Source organism: Trichosurus vulpecula, chromosome 8 (assembly GCF_011100635.1).
Source record: "Trichosurus vulpecula isolate mTriVul1 chromosome 8, mTriVul1.pri, whole genome shotgun sequence".
Taxonomy (NCBI): domain Eukaryota; kingdom Metazoa; phylum Chordata; class Mammalia; order Diprotodontia; family Phalangeridae; genus Trichosurus; species Trichosurus vulpecula.
Window position 1 is genome coordinate 184007205 of NC_050580.1, and position 15676 is coordinate 184022880.

Consider the following 15676-nt stretch of genomic DNA (forward strand, 5'->3'; position numbering starts at 1 on the left):
TGTCACCAAAGAAAGATTCCAAAGTCTGAGACTCAATCTGGGTGTGTTTTCACTGCCTGGCCATATTCCCAGCTAACTAACTTGACCCTTGAGTTTTTCAGCGGGGTATGACTGCTTGTAGAGTTAAGAGAACTATGTTCCAAGCTTGGGAGGATGTGCCAGCTCTGCCACACCAGCACTCCTCCTTCCCCGAGAACTCCCAACCCGGACTGGACTTAGATCTTCAGGAGGCACTTCACTCCTGCTCTGATCCGCCACTTAATTCTTCCCACCAGCTGGGCCTGGGGCTGGAAGAAACTGCAGCTGTAGTTCTATAGCTGCCCCACCTCCACTGCCCCGGGGGCAGTGGCCGAACCTTGAACTCCTTTTTTCACTCTGTCCCCAGCAGCTATTTCCACTAACTTCTCTGTTGTCTTTGGTATTTGTGGGTTGAGAAGTCTGGTAACTGCTGCAGCTCACTGATTCAGGGCGCTAGGGCACGCTCCGCCCAGCTCCTGGTCTAATTGATCAGTGCCACCTATGCTGGGCTCTGCTCTGCTCTTCTCCACTCCCAGCTCCGTGCGGGATAGACCTCACCCAGAGACCATTCAGGCTGTCCTCGGCTGAAGCCCTGCTTCCCTCTGCTATTTTGTGGGTTCTGCAGTTCTAGAATTGGTTCAGAGCCATTTTTACAGGTTTTTGGAGGGACTTGGAGGGGAGCTCATGCTAGTCCCTGCTTTCCAGCCGCCATTTTGGCTCCACCCCCCCCCCAAAAAAAACATTCTAATAGCTAACAATAGCTAAGAATTTTTATGTGGTCTACTATGTGCCAGACACTGTACTAAGCAAATTACAATTATTTCCTCATTTAACCCTCTAAAGTCTGAGAGGTGAGTGGCATTATTATCCCCATTTTACAGATGAGGAAACTGAGGCAAGCAGTGGCTAAGTTACCTGCCCAGCGTCACATAGCCTGTTAGTGTCTAAGGTTGGATTTGCACGCAAGTTTCCCTGATGCTACGACTGGTTCTCAGTCCTCTGAATTAGCCTGGAGAGAAGGTTGTGTCAATCATATTCTCAGGTCTACTGCCTGGGCATATTATCATTCAATTCATCATTTATTTTTAGAGCACTTATCATTTGTCCAGAGTGCCAGGAATGGACAGAAAAGGGCAAGGAAAAAGAACAAGCCTTTATTAATTGCCTACAATTAATTTAGCACATTTAGCACTGTGCTAAATGATTTACAAATTTTGTCTCATTTGACCCTCATTACAACCCTGGGAAGTAGGTGATATTATTATCCTCATTGTACGGTTGAAGAAATTGAGACAGATGTCAAGCAACTGCATTAGGGTCATTTATCATAAAGATATTTTTCATCTCCATCTAACTGATAAACATCAGGCATCCTGCAAATTTCATTAGAGTAGATAATCTGAAGGGAGTCATGATTTTATGTAAGTATTCTTCTGGAATTAGGGAAGGATAGTATACTTCTTAAGATGATACTGCAGGTTGAAAGTTTTAGAAACTCAGTCCAAAAATGGAATCTCTGCCAAATTTCCTACGTAGTTCGGATAAATTTCAGGTGCTAGGATCAAAGATGACTACATATTTCCACACAATGCAATGGTGCAACTACTGTTATCACAGATTCATGTTCTATATTATGAGGCTGAAAGCGACCCTGACTTAAGCATACCTCACCCAAAGTGTATGGATGGACCACTACGAAAGCAAAGTTCAGATGAGGTCACAATCCACTTATTTATGAGCATCTATTGACATGAAACGTGCACATACACACACACACACACGCACACACACACACACACACTTATGCCATTATGAGCAAAACTCAAGTAATTTTTTTTTTAAATCAACTTCTGGAGCAGCCCTTAAGCCATCTTGTTTCTACAATGCATGATGTCTGAGATGTCATTAGAAAGGAGAAATTTCAGTCAAAGTAAACATTTATTATATGTAGAAAGCTAAACATAAGACCAATTAACCAACTCATCTTTAAGTAGATTTTATTTACATATTTTTCTTTTACATTGCCTAAACTTCTCCAAGTATTCTTCTGTTTCCCTTCCCCCCCTCCTCCACCCATTTCTTCTTAAAAGCCATCGCTTAAATATAAAAACTGGAGGGGAAAAAAGAAGAGGAAATAATATTCAGCACATTGAAAATACAACTTTTGCTTTCTTCTGAACTAGTTCCTTGCTCAATACACAGCTTATGGCCCATGGCCACTACATTTAATATACTTGTCTTCCCACCCCTTCCCACCAGGCATATTTTCTCTCAAATCTCACACTGGATTTGTGATGCAGAACTTGGTAGTGATCAGCACAGCTGTCAGTTGGCACCTGCTCTGTTCCTTGCACATTATCAGACCATCATGTGTGAATCTGGGACCTCTTTTTTGACCCAGTCCACAGCTTCAGCTCTCATTTTCCCCATGTGAGAAGACTCAACAGGGTAATATCTGGTTTGTCTCATCCTTACCCCTGACCCCCATCAGCAAACCAGTATGTCTCTCACTCCTGACCTGGCCTAGAAACTTTATTCACTGTGATTTGAGTGTCCTGATCAGGACTAAGTCTGGTATATTCTTCTAAATATTTGTGATGGAATTGTGGGAGAGAACTCATCCATACGTCTTTGCTTCTGCTTTATATTGCCTGGTATCCATATCCAATTTACAAGTTTTTGAGGGGTAACCTTGTCAAGGGGATGTCACACTTTGTTGAAGGGACATCATATATGACTGAACAAAGTTTTCATTGATTTGGCAACAATGATGCAGACTATATCCACAAACTGTATTATCACCCTTTAAAAAACTAGTCTCCGTAAATGTAAGCAGGGAGGATGTCAGGTATACTGGAAAATACTTGTAATGTAAAGATATGGCCATATCCTTGCTCAGCCCCCAAAAGTTCAGTGACTCCTTATCAATTGAGAATAAAATATATACATCTTATCCAGGAAGGATAGAAATAAGCATTTCTTCAGTGTCTACTCTGCGCAAGGCACAATTTCAGGTACTTTACAAAAATTATCTTATTTTATAATGATCACCTCTTGAGAAAGAAAACTCCTAGGAATATTGTAGCCAATATTTTGGAGTTTCCAGGAAAAGGAGAAAATATTGCAAGCAGCCAGAAAGAAACAATTTGAGTATTGTGGAAACATAATCAGGATAACACAAGATCTAGCAGTTTCTATGCTAAGGGATCAAGGGCCTTGGAATATGATATTCCGAAGGTCAAAGGAGTTGGGATCTAAACCAAGAATCACCTACCCAGAAAAAAATGAGGATAATGCTTCTGGGTAAAATATGGATTTTCAAAGAAATAGAGGATTTTCAAGCATACTTGATGAAAAAACCAGAGCTGAATAGGAAATTTGACTTTCAAATACAAGAATCAAGAAAAGCATGAAAAGGTAAACAGGAAAGAAAAATCATAAGTAACTAACTAAAGATGAACTGTTTATATAACCATATGGAAAGATGATATTTATAACTCATGAGACCTTTCTTGATATTAGGGTAGTTAAATGGAATATACAAATATTTAGACAGAGGGTACAAGGCAAATTGAATATGAAGGGATGATATCTAAAAAAATACGATTAAGGGGTGAGAGAGGAATGTATTGGGAGAAGGAGAAAGGGAGAGAGAAAATGGGGTAAATTGTCTCACACAAAAGTGGCAAGAAAAAGCTGTTGTAATGGAAGGGAAGAGGGGGTAGGTGAAAGGGAATGAGTGAACCTTGCTCTCATCAGATTTTCTTTAAGGAGGTAATAACAATCACATTCAATTGGGTGTCTTACCCTACAGCAAAGTAGGGGGAGGGGGATAAGAGGGGGGATGATAGAAGGAAGAACAGATTAAGGGGAGAGGTGGTCAAAGCAAACATTTTGAAAAAGGACATGATCAAAGGAGAAAACTGAATAAAGGGGGACAGGATAGGATGGAGGGAAATATAGTTAGTCTTTCACAACATGACAATTATGGAAATGCTTTGCTTTATGACACATGTATAACCTATATTGAATTGCTTGCTTTCTCAAGGAGGATGGGTGGGGAGAGAAGAAGGGAGAGAATTTGGAATTCAAAGTTCTAAAAACAAATGTTTAAAAAATTGTTTTCACATGCAACTGGGAAATAAGATATGCAGGCAATGGGGTATAGAAATCTAGCTTGCCCTAAAAGAAAGTAAGGAGAAAGGGGTTAAATGGGGTGGGGTGAGTGGAGTGACAGAAGGGATGACAGACTGGGTAAAGGAGCAATCTGAATATATGCCATCTTGGGATGCAGAAGAGGGTAGAGATGAGGAGAAAATTTGTAATTCAAAATCTTGTAATTTTGTGAAAATGAATGTTGAAAACTAAAAGTAAATTTATAATTTTTTAAATTGAAAAAATAAAACAAAAAATGAAAATATTCTCCTGCACCACACATGTAAAAAGATAAATATCACTGATAGAACATTGATTAACAATCTGAGTGCATATATCTTAATGGATATCTCTCTTTCCTATCTCTTTGCCATTAATTGTTTTCTTTCCCAACATCTATAAAAAAAAATTCAGGGTCTTGATTCAGGTATAAAATTTTAAGCCAGTAAACATCAATAAATTTCCAGTGAAGTATTAAATATCCAGAAAGTAGTAAGAAATTCAGTCTTTTAAATTATTTTTAAAGAAATAAAACTTTTTTGATCTCACAAATCTTTTACCACTTCCATTTCATTTGTCTGTTTTGCAGGTATTTACACACATACATGTTGTCCTTCAGAAAGAAGACTTTTCAGATGTCCCTTAATTCTAGTAACTTCCCTCAGGTAATCATTTCCAGTTTATCCTGTAGCTAGCTTACACGTACATAATTCTTTGTATATTGTCTCCCCCACCCATTAGATCAGGGTTTCTTTAAAAACAGGGACTACCATTTGCATTTTAGAAAGTATCCACAGTGCTTATCACAGTGTCCAGCATGCAGTAGGCACTTGAAAATCTTTATTGACTCTTAAGTAACCCTATTGCCTTCATGTGCTCTATCATACACTGAAGCTGGCCTCCTTGCTGTTCCCTGAACAAGAAACTCCATTTCCCAATTTGATGAATTTTCACTGGTTATGCCCCATTCTTGGAATTGTCTCCCTCCTCATCACCCTCTCCTAGTTTCCCAGGTTTCCTTCAAGCCTCATCTAAAACTCCACATTCAAAAACAAAAAAAAAAAACACAACTTTTTTGAACTCCCTTAATGGTAATACATTTCTTCTCATATATTCAATATACACTTAATATAGTGTTTTTATACTTAATTTTTTTTGTAAATTGTCTCCACATTTATCAGTGAGCTCCTTAAAAATAGTGATGGTTTTAACCATATTACAGATCATCAGTTTTGAGGAAAGGGCTTAATAAATGCTTCCTGACTTGATATGTTGATGGAAATGTGTATTAGTGTAATTATAATGGAATCCTCTTTGTAACTATGCAATAAAAGTGACTAAAATGCCCATGCCCTGTGATTTCATTACTATGCATATACTCTCAGAAAGACATTGACCAAAAAGAAACTCCATTATGTGCATACCAAGTATGTTTTGTTGTTGACATAGTAAAAAGTTGTAAACAAAGTATATGTCCACTGATTGGAGAATAGCCAAATAATTTTTTTCTCTTCCTTTTTTAATTCCTTGTTTTAAGTAATGACTATGAAAGGATAAGGGTTAGAAAAGAAGGACAAATCTATGCAAAGTAAAAACATAAGAATGAATAAAATATATTTTAAAATATAAAAGCCTGTTGATTAAAAATTTTTATTCTTAGCTTTCAACATGCAAAATTACCATTAAGCTTCAATTTTTGCCATCTCAGTTGGCTGTACTGACATCATGCACTGTAGAAACAAGATGCCCTGAGAGCTGCCCCAATGTTTTTTTTAAAAAAACTAGGATTTTTGTTTCTTTCAGAATAGTGTGTTTGTGTGTATGTATGTGTGTGTTTCATGTCAACAGGTACTTGTAATTGTGTGCAATATCAATTGTGTGTAGCCTCATCTGAATGTCACTGTCATAGTGGTCTATCCATGCCCTTTGCTGAGGTAAACTAAACTGCCTTATAAACACTATACCCTATACTGTATAACATGAATCAATGGCACAGTTATTACTCAATTATTCTTTGTAAAGGTATTTAACTGTCCTTGGTCACAGAACCTGAAATCTGCTTTGACATTCATGGAGAATTTGCCAAACTCTGTTCTTGGACTAAATCTTTAAAGCATTCATTTTTTCAAGCCTTTATCACCATTATTTATCAAACTGAAACTTAACTATATTTCAAATAATAACAAAAGGTCATAGAACCAAAGAATGGAAAATATTTTAGAAATAATCTAGTTCAGCTGGTGATTTTCTATTCATATCTTTGATGAAGTCTTTTCCAATTTATAATTCCAAGATTGAATTTAATTGCAGTTATGAGGGTCTCAAAATTAGCAACATACAAAACAGAAAACAAAACTATTTCTCAAATATTATTATAAATTGTTTTGAAAATAAGATTGATTTTTATTTATAAAATATGCATACATATATATGTAATTAGTCATTTTAAGAAATATTCTCCCAGGCACAATAAAAATTTCTTCATCATTTAGCAGTTTGGCTTGGAGCAGATGTGTCGGCTTCTCAGTCGAATGATGGCTGCTTTCATCTCCTGATTCCTCAAGCTATAGATAATTGGATTCAGGAGAGGAGTGATAACTGAGGAGAACACTGAAAGAAATTTATCTAATGAATAATTAACTGGCCAAGCATAGATTAAGATTATTGACCCAAAGAAAAGAGTAACCACTGTGATATGAGCAGACAGTGTAGACAGAGCCTTAAACAGTCCAGTAGGTGAACGATGCCAGACAGTAACCAATATAACAATATAAGAGACAAGCAAAAGAATGAAGGAGATCAAGGAAAGCAGCATACTAAATACAACAAGAAGCAGCTCCTGGAGAGAAGTGTCAGTGCAGGCAAGTTTCAACACCAGGGGAAGGTCACAAAAAACATCATCTATAACATTAGGGCCACAGAAGGGCAGACTCACCATAAAGGCCATTTGGCTCGTAGTGTGCACAAAGCCAACTGTCCATGAAAGCAGCACACTTCCTACCAGAATTCGATGGTTCATGATAGTCATATAGTGAAGGGGCTTACATATTGCAACATATCTGTCAACAGCCATCACTATGAGAAGAGCCATCTCACTCCCTCCCAACAAATGAGCTAGAAATATTTGTGCCATGCAGCCCCAAAAGGAGATGGTTTTCCTCTCCCTTAAGAAGTCGACGATCATCTTAGGGACAGTAACAGTGGAAGAAATTATGTCAATAAAGGAGAGGTTGGCGAGGAGGAAGTACATGGGGGTCGAGTGCAAGTGGGAGTCAAAAGTCACCATAAGTATAATGAGACAGTTCCCAGCCAAGATTGATAGATAGGCAAGGAAGAAGATCACAAAAAAGAAAATCTCAATCTCCCAAGAATTGGTGAGACCTAACAAAATAAACTCATTTAGCATAGAGCTATTCTTCATCTTCACGTATTGATATGTTTCAATCACCCAGAAGTTCTCTGAAGGGACAAATCTGAAAAAGAAACAGTTTTAGGGGAGAACTATTGAATATAATTGAGAAATATGGAAAGCTGATTTTGATTTAATACAGAAAATATTGAATATCTAAAAGTCTTTGAAATATATCTTAGCGTCTTAATGCAAAAGATATTTAAGATGGAGTATTATAAAAAATGGTTAGGCATAAAAAGCAAGAGACAATCAGGGTAACTTACATTTTAGAGAAAGAACACACTGTGTTTCTATGCACTTGACCATTTTGGTAGAATGAAGCAATTGCTGGTAATTTATTTATTGCACCTCAGTTTTTCCTGCCATTACTTGTGAGGAGCTGGCACCAAATAACTTTTACTTTTCTTCCACTTATAAATCTATAGTCCTCACTTCTTAATGATTACCTCTCAGTTATTAATTGTTTTTTCAGCTAGAGGTGTAGAACAGAGCAGATTTATGTGAAAATGTTCAAATTAGTGCACCTAGATAAACAGACTTCTTGACCAATGACTCCCATGTGTTGAGCACAGACACTTTGCCCTTTGGAGTTATTGCTCAACATTGTCAAATAAATTGGAAATTATCAGATTGCTCTTTATCTCCAGTAACTGGATTTAGAAAAATTATTGGATATTAAGGAAAGGTCTTCATGTTTTTAAACGCCTAGAAATCACTTTTCTACAACTCAGTATTTAGGATTAAAACCCTTAACTATCAAGTATCCTTCATACCATTATTAATTTAAACATTATATAGAAGGACGAGTGAGACATGGAGGATAACTCATGCAGATGAAGAAATGCAAGAGAATAGATGGTGAGACTGGGAAACATGAAATGTTTTCCCCCATTGTTACCTTCCCTCCGAAACCTGTCCCTCTGCCAAACTATCTCTATTACACAGTCAGGAGAACTGGAGTAGTTTAGGACCCTTCCATCTTTTTCTCTCCTTTACCAATGCCGAACACTTAGAAAATCCTTCCAAATCTACTTCTACAATATTTCTGGAATCCATTTCCTGGCCTTGATTGACAAAGATAATAACTTAGTTCAGGCTCTCAGCATTTTTCACCTTGATGTTTATTGGCCAAATCAAAAGGTATTGCATTGAATTTAACAGCTCCCTAATAGATTTCCTTGCTTCCTGTCTCTCCCATCTCTTCCAGAATTTTTTCATCTTGCTTTCTGTGTGATAGGTACCTTTGACAGTCTGGTGAAAACTATGGACTCCTCAGAATATTTGTAAATGCATTAAGTAAAATTAATAGGTTTACAATGAAAGTCAATAATACTAAAATAATCAAAGTATGTATTTTTAAAAAAGAAGTTCACAGGCCCCAAGTTAAAGACTCTTGTTCTAATTTATTCTTTACACAGATGACAAAATTATCTTCAGTGATAAGCTAGTCTGCACCTCAAAACCCATCAGTGCTTTCCTACTGACAATAGACATATATATATATATATATGTATATATATATATGTATATATATATACATATGTAATAAAATCCCTTTAATCTTGCCTTTAAGGCCTTTCATGTCCCCAGTGTTATAGCCTATCTGTAACAAAACAGAACAGAAAACTTCCTGTTTCCTCTTGTCATCTTGTTCTTATCTACCTTGACACATTCTCACCAGCTTCTTCCACACATAAAAAATCCTCACACATCTTTTCTGCTAATCAGATCTAGTGCCCTTTAGTCCATTAAGCCTTCTCTGATCCATCCAACTAAATGTGACCACACCCTCCTTGCTTTTTAGTGTTCTATGGTTTGTTCTTATCACATTTGGCTTCCTGTACTGTTCTCATACTTCTATGTGTACATGAGAAGGAGGATGGAAGAATGCTAAGCTTAGAGGCAGAAGAGAACCAGTTTTTAATCCTATATGACCATAAGAAAATCACTTAATCTCTCAAAGCCTGTTACCCCATCGTATAATTAGAATGACAGATAGAATACCTCCCTCACAAGGTTGTTATACTCAGCAACATAATAATGCATTTAAATTCTTTGCAATCATACATGGAGTAATATTTCTCCTTAGGATAGTAATTTGCATGTATACAGTGCCTTAAGATTTGTAATTTTCCTTATGTACATTATTCCATCTGAGTCATTTATTTCATTTGAAATAATGCATACAAAGTTGTACATAAACTATAAAACACCCATTATCAAATGTGTCACCTATTATTACTATAATTATTGCTTGAAGTAGCCTGAATACCCACAGGATCATAGATTTGGAAGTGGAAGGTTTCCAGCTGTTCATCTCATTCAGGCTATAAACTCCTTCAAGCCAGAGACTATGTCATTTCTCATCTATGTATCCCCCTGTACTAATATATTGAATAGACTATGGTAGGCACTTACTAAATGTTTATAGAATTGAATTGAAGGGCAATGACAAAATTTTGGATCTCCTAATTCTATAGAACCTACAAATACTTATCCAGACAGTGCAGGAGAATGACTGTGTCTAAAATCTGTTTCATTGGTAAAAGTCCATCTTTGCTATTCAATCACTAAGTCTATATAGAAATCTGTTACATGGCTCTAATACAAAAATTCTTGTACAACACATTACTGGCCGTTGAACCTACCACCCCTAAATGAAGACATCAAGGAACAAGCTCTTCAATGGAATGCAGACACAGTGAAGATGATGGGTTTCCTGGGGCTCCAGGAAGAGAGACATATACAAAATCCCAAGCAAGAAGAGAAAAAAAAATTAGAAACACTTTTAGATAATAATGAGCATAGAAGACCAAAGAGAAAATTCACATGGGAATTATTACCAAGCAATTCTGGTTTTCCCTAGGCTTCAAGAGAAAAATTTGTTGTCTGGTCATTAAATGGGATGTAAAGTTCACCAAAGGGATAGACATATGCTTTGTCTGAATTTGCTCCAGAAAAAGTTCATCTATGTAACACGTTCAAGGAAAAAATGGAAGGTTTCTTGAATAGAGATCAAAATGGAGGTTTTATTATGTAGGCATATAGACCTCCACTGAATTCCTTAAAACTTCTTTAATTTTATTGGTATAATCATCATCCTGGTCACCTAGGATACAAATGTTGAAGCTATCTTTGGTTACTACCTCTGTCCTAAACTCCCTGATCATTTCTATTTCTATACTTGCTTTCTGTACTTCTTCCTTGCTATCGATACTGCTATGACACTAGCTTATGCCCTTATTAACTAGATCATTTCAGTAAACTCCTAATTTGTCTGCTTCCCTCAATTCTCTTCCTTCTCTAGTACATCCTCCACACAGCCACCAAAACAATCTTCCTGTATCTAATACCCAGAACTAAACTCAAATTATTTTGCATTCATTTTTTAATTAAGATTTTTTATTTTTTAGTTTACAACACTCAGTTCCGCATGATTTTGAGTTGCAGATTTTCTTCCCCACCCCACGCCCCTCCCTCCCCAAGATGGCATGGAATCCGATATAACTTTTACATATAACTTCGCATTAAACTTATTTATACAATAATCAAGTCGTAAATAATAATTATGACCAATGGAATAAATCAAGAGAAAGAAGAAACAACACACAAAAGAAAACAAAAATAAAAACAGAAGAGAAAGAAAAGGAGAGCAAATACTTTGCCTCAATCTTCATTATTTCTCTGGATGTAGATATCTTGCTCAATCATGAGTCCTTTGTAATTGTCTTTGAACCTTATATTGCTGAGAAGAGCAAAGTGTATCAATGTTCGTCAACACAGAATCCATATATCTGTGGTTGTGTATAATGTCCTCCTAGTTCTGCTCCGCTCACTCAGCATTATATCACGTAGGGTTTTCCAGGTTATTATGAAGTCTGTATCTTCTCCAGTTCTGATAGCAGAATAGTATTCCATTACATTCGTACACCACAACTTGTTCAGCCATTCTTCAATTGATGGGCATTCCCTTGATTTCAAATTCTTTGCTACTACAAAAAGAGCCACTATAAATATTTTTGCACATATCGGCCCTTTTCCCACTTGTGTGATCTCTTTGGGATACAACCATGGAAGTGGTATTTCTGGGTCAAAGGGTATCCACATTTTTATAGCCTTTTCGGCATAGTTCCAGATTGCTCTCCAGAATGGCTGGATCAGTTCACAACTCCACCAGAAATGTAACAGTGTTTCAATTTTCACACATCTTCTCCAGCATTTATCATTTTCCTGTTTTGTCATGTTAGTCAATCTGACAGAAGAGATGTGGTACCTAAGAGTTGTTTTGATTTGCATTTCTCTAATCAGTAGTGATTTAGAACATTTTTTCCTATGCCTATAGATATATTTAATTTCTTCCTCTGAAAACTACCTGTTCATATTCTTTGACCATTTCTCAATTGGGGCATGACTTGTATTCCTGTAAATTTGGCTCAGTTCTTCGCATGTTTTAGAGATGAGACCTTTATCAGAGACACTAGTTGTAAAGATTTTCTCCCAATTTTCTCCTTCCCTCCTAATTTTTTTTCATTGACTTTTATTATACGAAAACTTTTCAGTTGAACATAATCAAAATTATCCATTTTGCATTTTATAATACTCTCTATCTCTTGTTGTTTCATGATTTTTTTTCTTTCCCATAAATCTGATAAATAAACTATTCCTTGCTCTCCCAAATTGATTGTAGTATCAGCCTTTATTCATAATTCATGAACCCATTTTGACTTTATTTTGGTATATGGTGTAAGATATTGGTCTATGCCCAGTTTCTGCCCTACCATTTTCCAATTTACCCAGCAATTTTTGTGAAATAGTGAATTCTTAGCCAAGAAGCTGGATTCTTTGGGTTTATCAAAGAGTAGATGGCTGTAGTCATTAACTACCGAATCTTGTGTACCTAACCAATTTCACTGATCAACAACTCTGTTTCTTAGCCAGTACCAAGTTGTTTTGATGACTGCTGCTTTATAGTACAATTTAATATCTGGTATGGCTAAGCCACCTTCCCTAGCATTTCTTTCAATTAATTCCCTAGATATTCTAGTCCTCTTGTTCTTCCAGATGAATTTTGTTATTATTTTATCCTGCTCTGTAAAATATTTTTTGGTAGTTCAATTTGCATGGCGCTGAATAAGTGAATTAATTTAGGGAAAATTTTCATTTTTATTATATTAGCTTGGCCTAACCATGAGCAATTGATATTTTTTCCCATTCATTTAGATCTGACTTTATTTGTGTGAAAAGTGTTTTGTAATTGTGATCATATTGGCCCTGGGTTTGTCTTGTCAGGTAGATACCCAAATATTTTATAGTGTCTACAGTAACTTTGAATGGAGTTTCTCTTTCTATCTAATGCTGCTGGGCTTTGTTAGTGGTGTATAGGAATGCTGAGGATTTATGTGGGTTTATTTTATATCCTGCAACTTTGCTAAAATTATTTATTATTTCAAGTAGTATTTTACTTGATTCTCTAGGATTCTCTAAGTAAATCATCATATCATCTGCGAAAAGTGATAATTTAGTTGCTTCTTTGCCTATTCTAATTCCTTCAGTTTCTTTTTCTTCTCTTATTGCTACAGTTAGTATTTCTAATACCAAATTGAATACTAGGGGTGATAATGAACATCCTTGTTTCACCCCGATCTTATTTGAAATTCATCTAGCTTATCCCCATTCCATGTAATTCATGCTGATGGTTTTAAGTAGATGCTATTTATAATTTTAAGGAATTTATTCCTATGCTTTCTATTGTTTTTAATAGGAATGGCTATTGTATTTTGTCGAAGGCTTTTTCTTCATCTATTGAGATAATCATATGGTTTCTGCTTTTGTTTTTCTGCTTTTCTGCTTTTTCTGCTTTTGTTCATATGTTCAATTATGCTTATAGTTTTCATAATATTGAACCAGCCTTGCATTCCTGGAACAAATCCTACCTGATCATAGTGTAGTATTCTCATGCTAAGTTCTACAGTCTTTTTGCTAAGATTTTATTTAAAATGTTTGCATCAATACTCATTAGTAAATTGGTCTACAAATTTCTTTCTCTGTTTTGACTCTTTTTGGTTTATGTTTTACTACCATATTTGTGTCATAAAAAGAATGTGGTAGGACTCCTTCTTCACCTATTTTCCCAAATAGTCTATAAAGTATAGGAATTAATTGTTCTCTAAATGTTTGATAGAATTCACATGTAAAAACTACTGGCTCTGGAGATTGTTTCCTAGGGAGTTCATTGATGGTTTGCTCAAATTCTTTTTCTGAAATGGGGTTATTTAGGTATTTTACTTCCACTTTTGTTAACCTGGGTAATTTATATTTTTGTAACTATTCATCTATATCTCTAAGTTTGTCAAATTTATGGGCATATGATTGGGCTGTTTTAATTTCCTCTTCATTGGAGGTGAATTCAACCTTTTCATTTGTGCTACTGGTAATTTGATATTCTTCTTCTTTCTTTTTAATCAAGTTGACCAAAGTTTATCAATTTTATTGTTGTTGTTGTTGTTTTCTTCATAAAACCAGCTCTTGGTTTTATTTATTAATTTAATAGTTTTCTTCATCTCAATTTTTAATCTCTCATTTGATTTTCAGTATTTCTAATTTGGTATTTAATTGGGGATTTTTGATTTGTTCTTTTTGTAGCTTTTTAAGTTGCATGTCCAACTCATTCATCACCGTTTTCTCTATTTCATTCATGTAAGCATTTAGAGATATAAAACTTCCCTTAAGAACTGCTTTTGCTGAGACCAGCAGAGGCAGCAGCCAAAGTAGCCTCAGCCCTTGCAGTCTCCCATCTGCCAGCCCCCCATCTGCCCACCCACCCTCCACCACCCTCCACCCGCCTCGGGGTCTCTCTCTCCCCTTCCTCCTCCACCTCCTGTTCCTCCTCTGCCTGCCCTTCCCCCTCACCTTCCCCCCTGGCCCTATTGTTCCACCCCTGGCCTCCCGCCCTTCCCCCCCTCCACCTTTTCCATTCACTCACCTCGCGCCCAAAGTTTTTGGCTTCCACTCCCACCAGTGACCAAAGACTTGACCACTTTTAAAAGTCCAAATCCCCAGAACACTGCTTGACATGGACACCCGTGTGATTGAAGGTGGATTAAATGTCACTCTCACCATCCGGCTACGTATGCATGGAAAGGAAGTTGGAAGTATTATTGGAAAGAAAGGAGAATCAGTAAAGAAGATGGGTGAAGAGAGTGGTGTGTGTATCAACATCTCAGAAGGGAATTGTCCCAAGAGAATAATTCCTCTAGCTGGACACACCAATGCCATCTTTAAAGCCTTTGCAATTAGTATTGACAAGCTGGAAGAGGACATCAGCAACTCTATGACCAATAGTACAGCTGCCACTAGACCCCCAGTCACCTTGAGGCTTGTGGTCCCTGCTAGCCAGTGTGGCTCTCTCATTGGAAAACAGGATGCAAGATCAAGGAAATAAGAGAGAGTACAGGGGCTCAGATCCAGGTGGCAGGGGATATGCTACCAAACTCAGCTGAGTGGGCCATCACTATTGCTGGCATCCCACAATCTATCATTGAGTGTGTCAAACAGATCTGCGTGGTCATGTTGGAGACTCTCTCCCAGTCTCCCCTGAAGGGTGTGACCATCCTGTACCAGCCCAAGCCATCCAGCTCTCTAGTCATCTTTGCAGGTGGTCAGGCCTATACCATTCAAGGACAGTATGCTATTCCACAGCCAGATTTGACCAAGCTGTACTAGTTGGCAATGCAACAGTCTCATTTTCCAATGATGCATGGCAACACTGGATTCAGTGGCATTGAATCTAGCTTTCCAGAGGTGAAAGGCTATTGGACAGGTTTGGATGCATCTGCTCAGACTGCTTCTCATGAACTCACCATTCCAAATGACTTAATTGGTTGCATAATCGGACATCAAGATGCCAAAATCAATGAGATATGTCATATGTCTGGGACTCAGATCAAAACTGCCAATCCAGTGGAAGGATCTACTGATAGGCAGGTTACCATCACTGGAACCACTGCCAGCATTAGCCTGGCCCAGCATATAACCAATGACAGGCTTTTCTCAGAGATGGGTGGCATGGGGAGCAGCTAGAGCAATGCAGAC

At 37.0% G+C, this 15676-nt stretch overlaps 1 protein-coding gene and 1 pseudogene across 1 annotated transcript; one reads left to right on the top strand and one right to left on the bottom strand.

The window, feature by feature from the left end:
- Window positions 1-6661: 6661 nt before the first annotated feature.
- LOC118829781 (olfactory receptor 4K13-like) lies at window positions 6662-14659 on the bottom strand. The gene is made up of 2 exons (XM_036736663.1): window positions 14568-14659; window positions 6662-7646 (listed from the first exon to the last, which is right to left on the bottom strand). The coding sequence occupies exons 1-2, from the start codon at window positions 14657-14659 to the stop codon at window positions 6662-6664; spliced, it is 1077 nt and encodes a 358-aa protein (XP_036592558.1).
- On the top strand, window positions 14658-15664 carry LOC118830051 (annotated as a pseudogene).
- The last annotated feature ends 12 nt before the right edge of the window (window positions 15665-15676 follow it).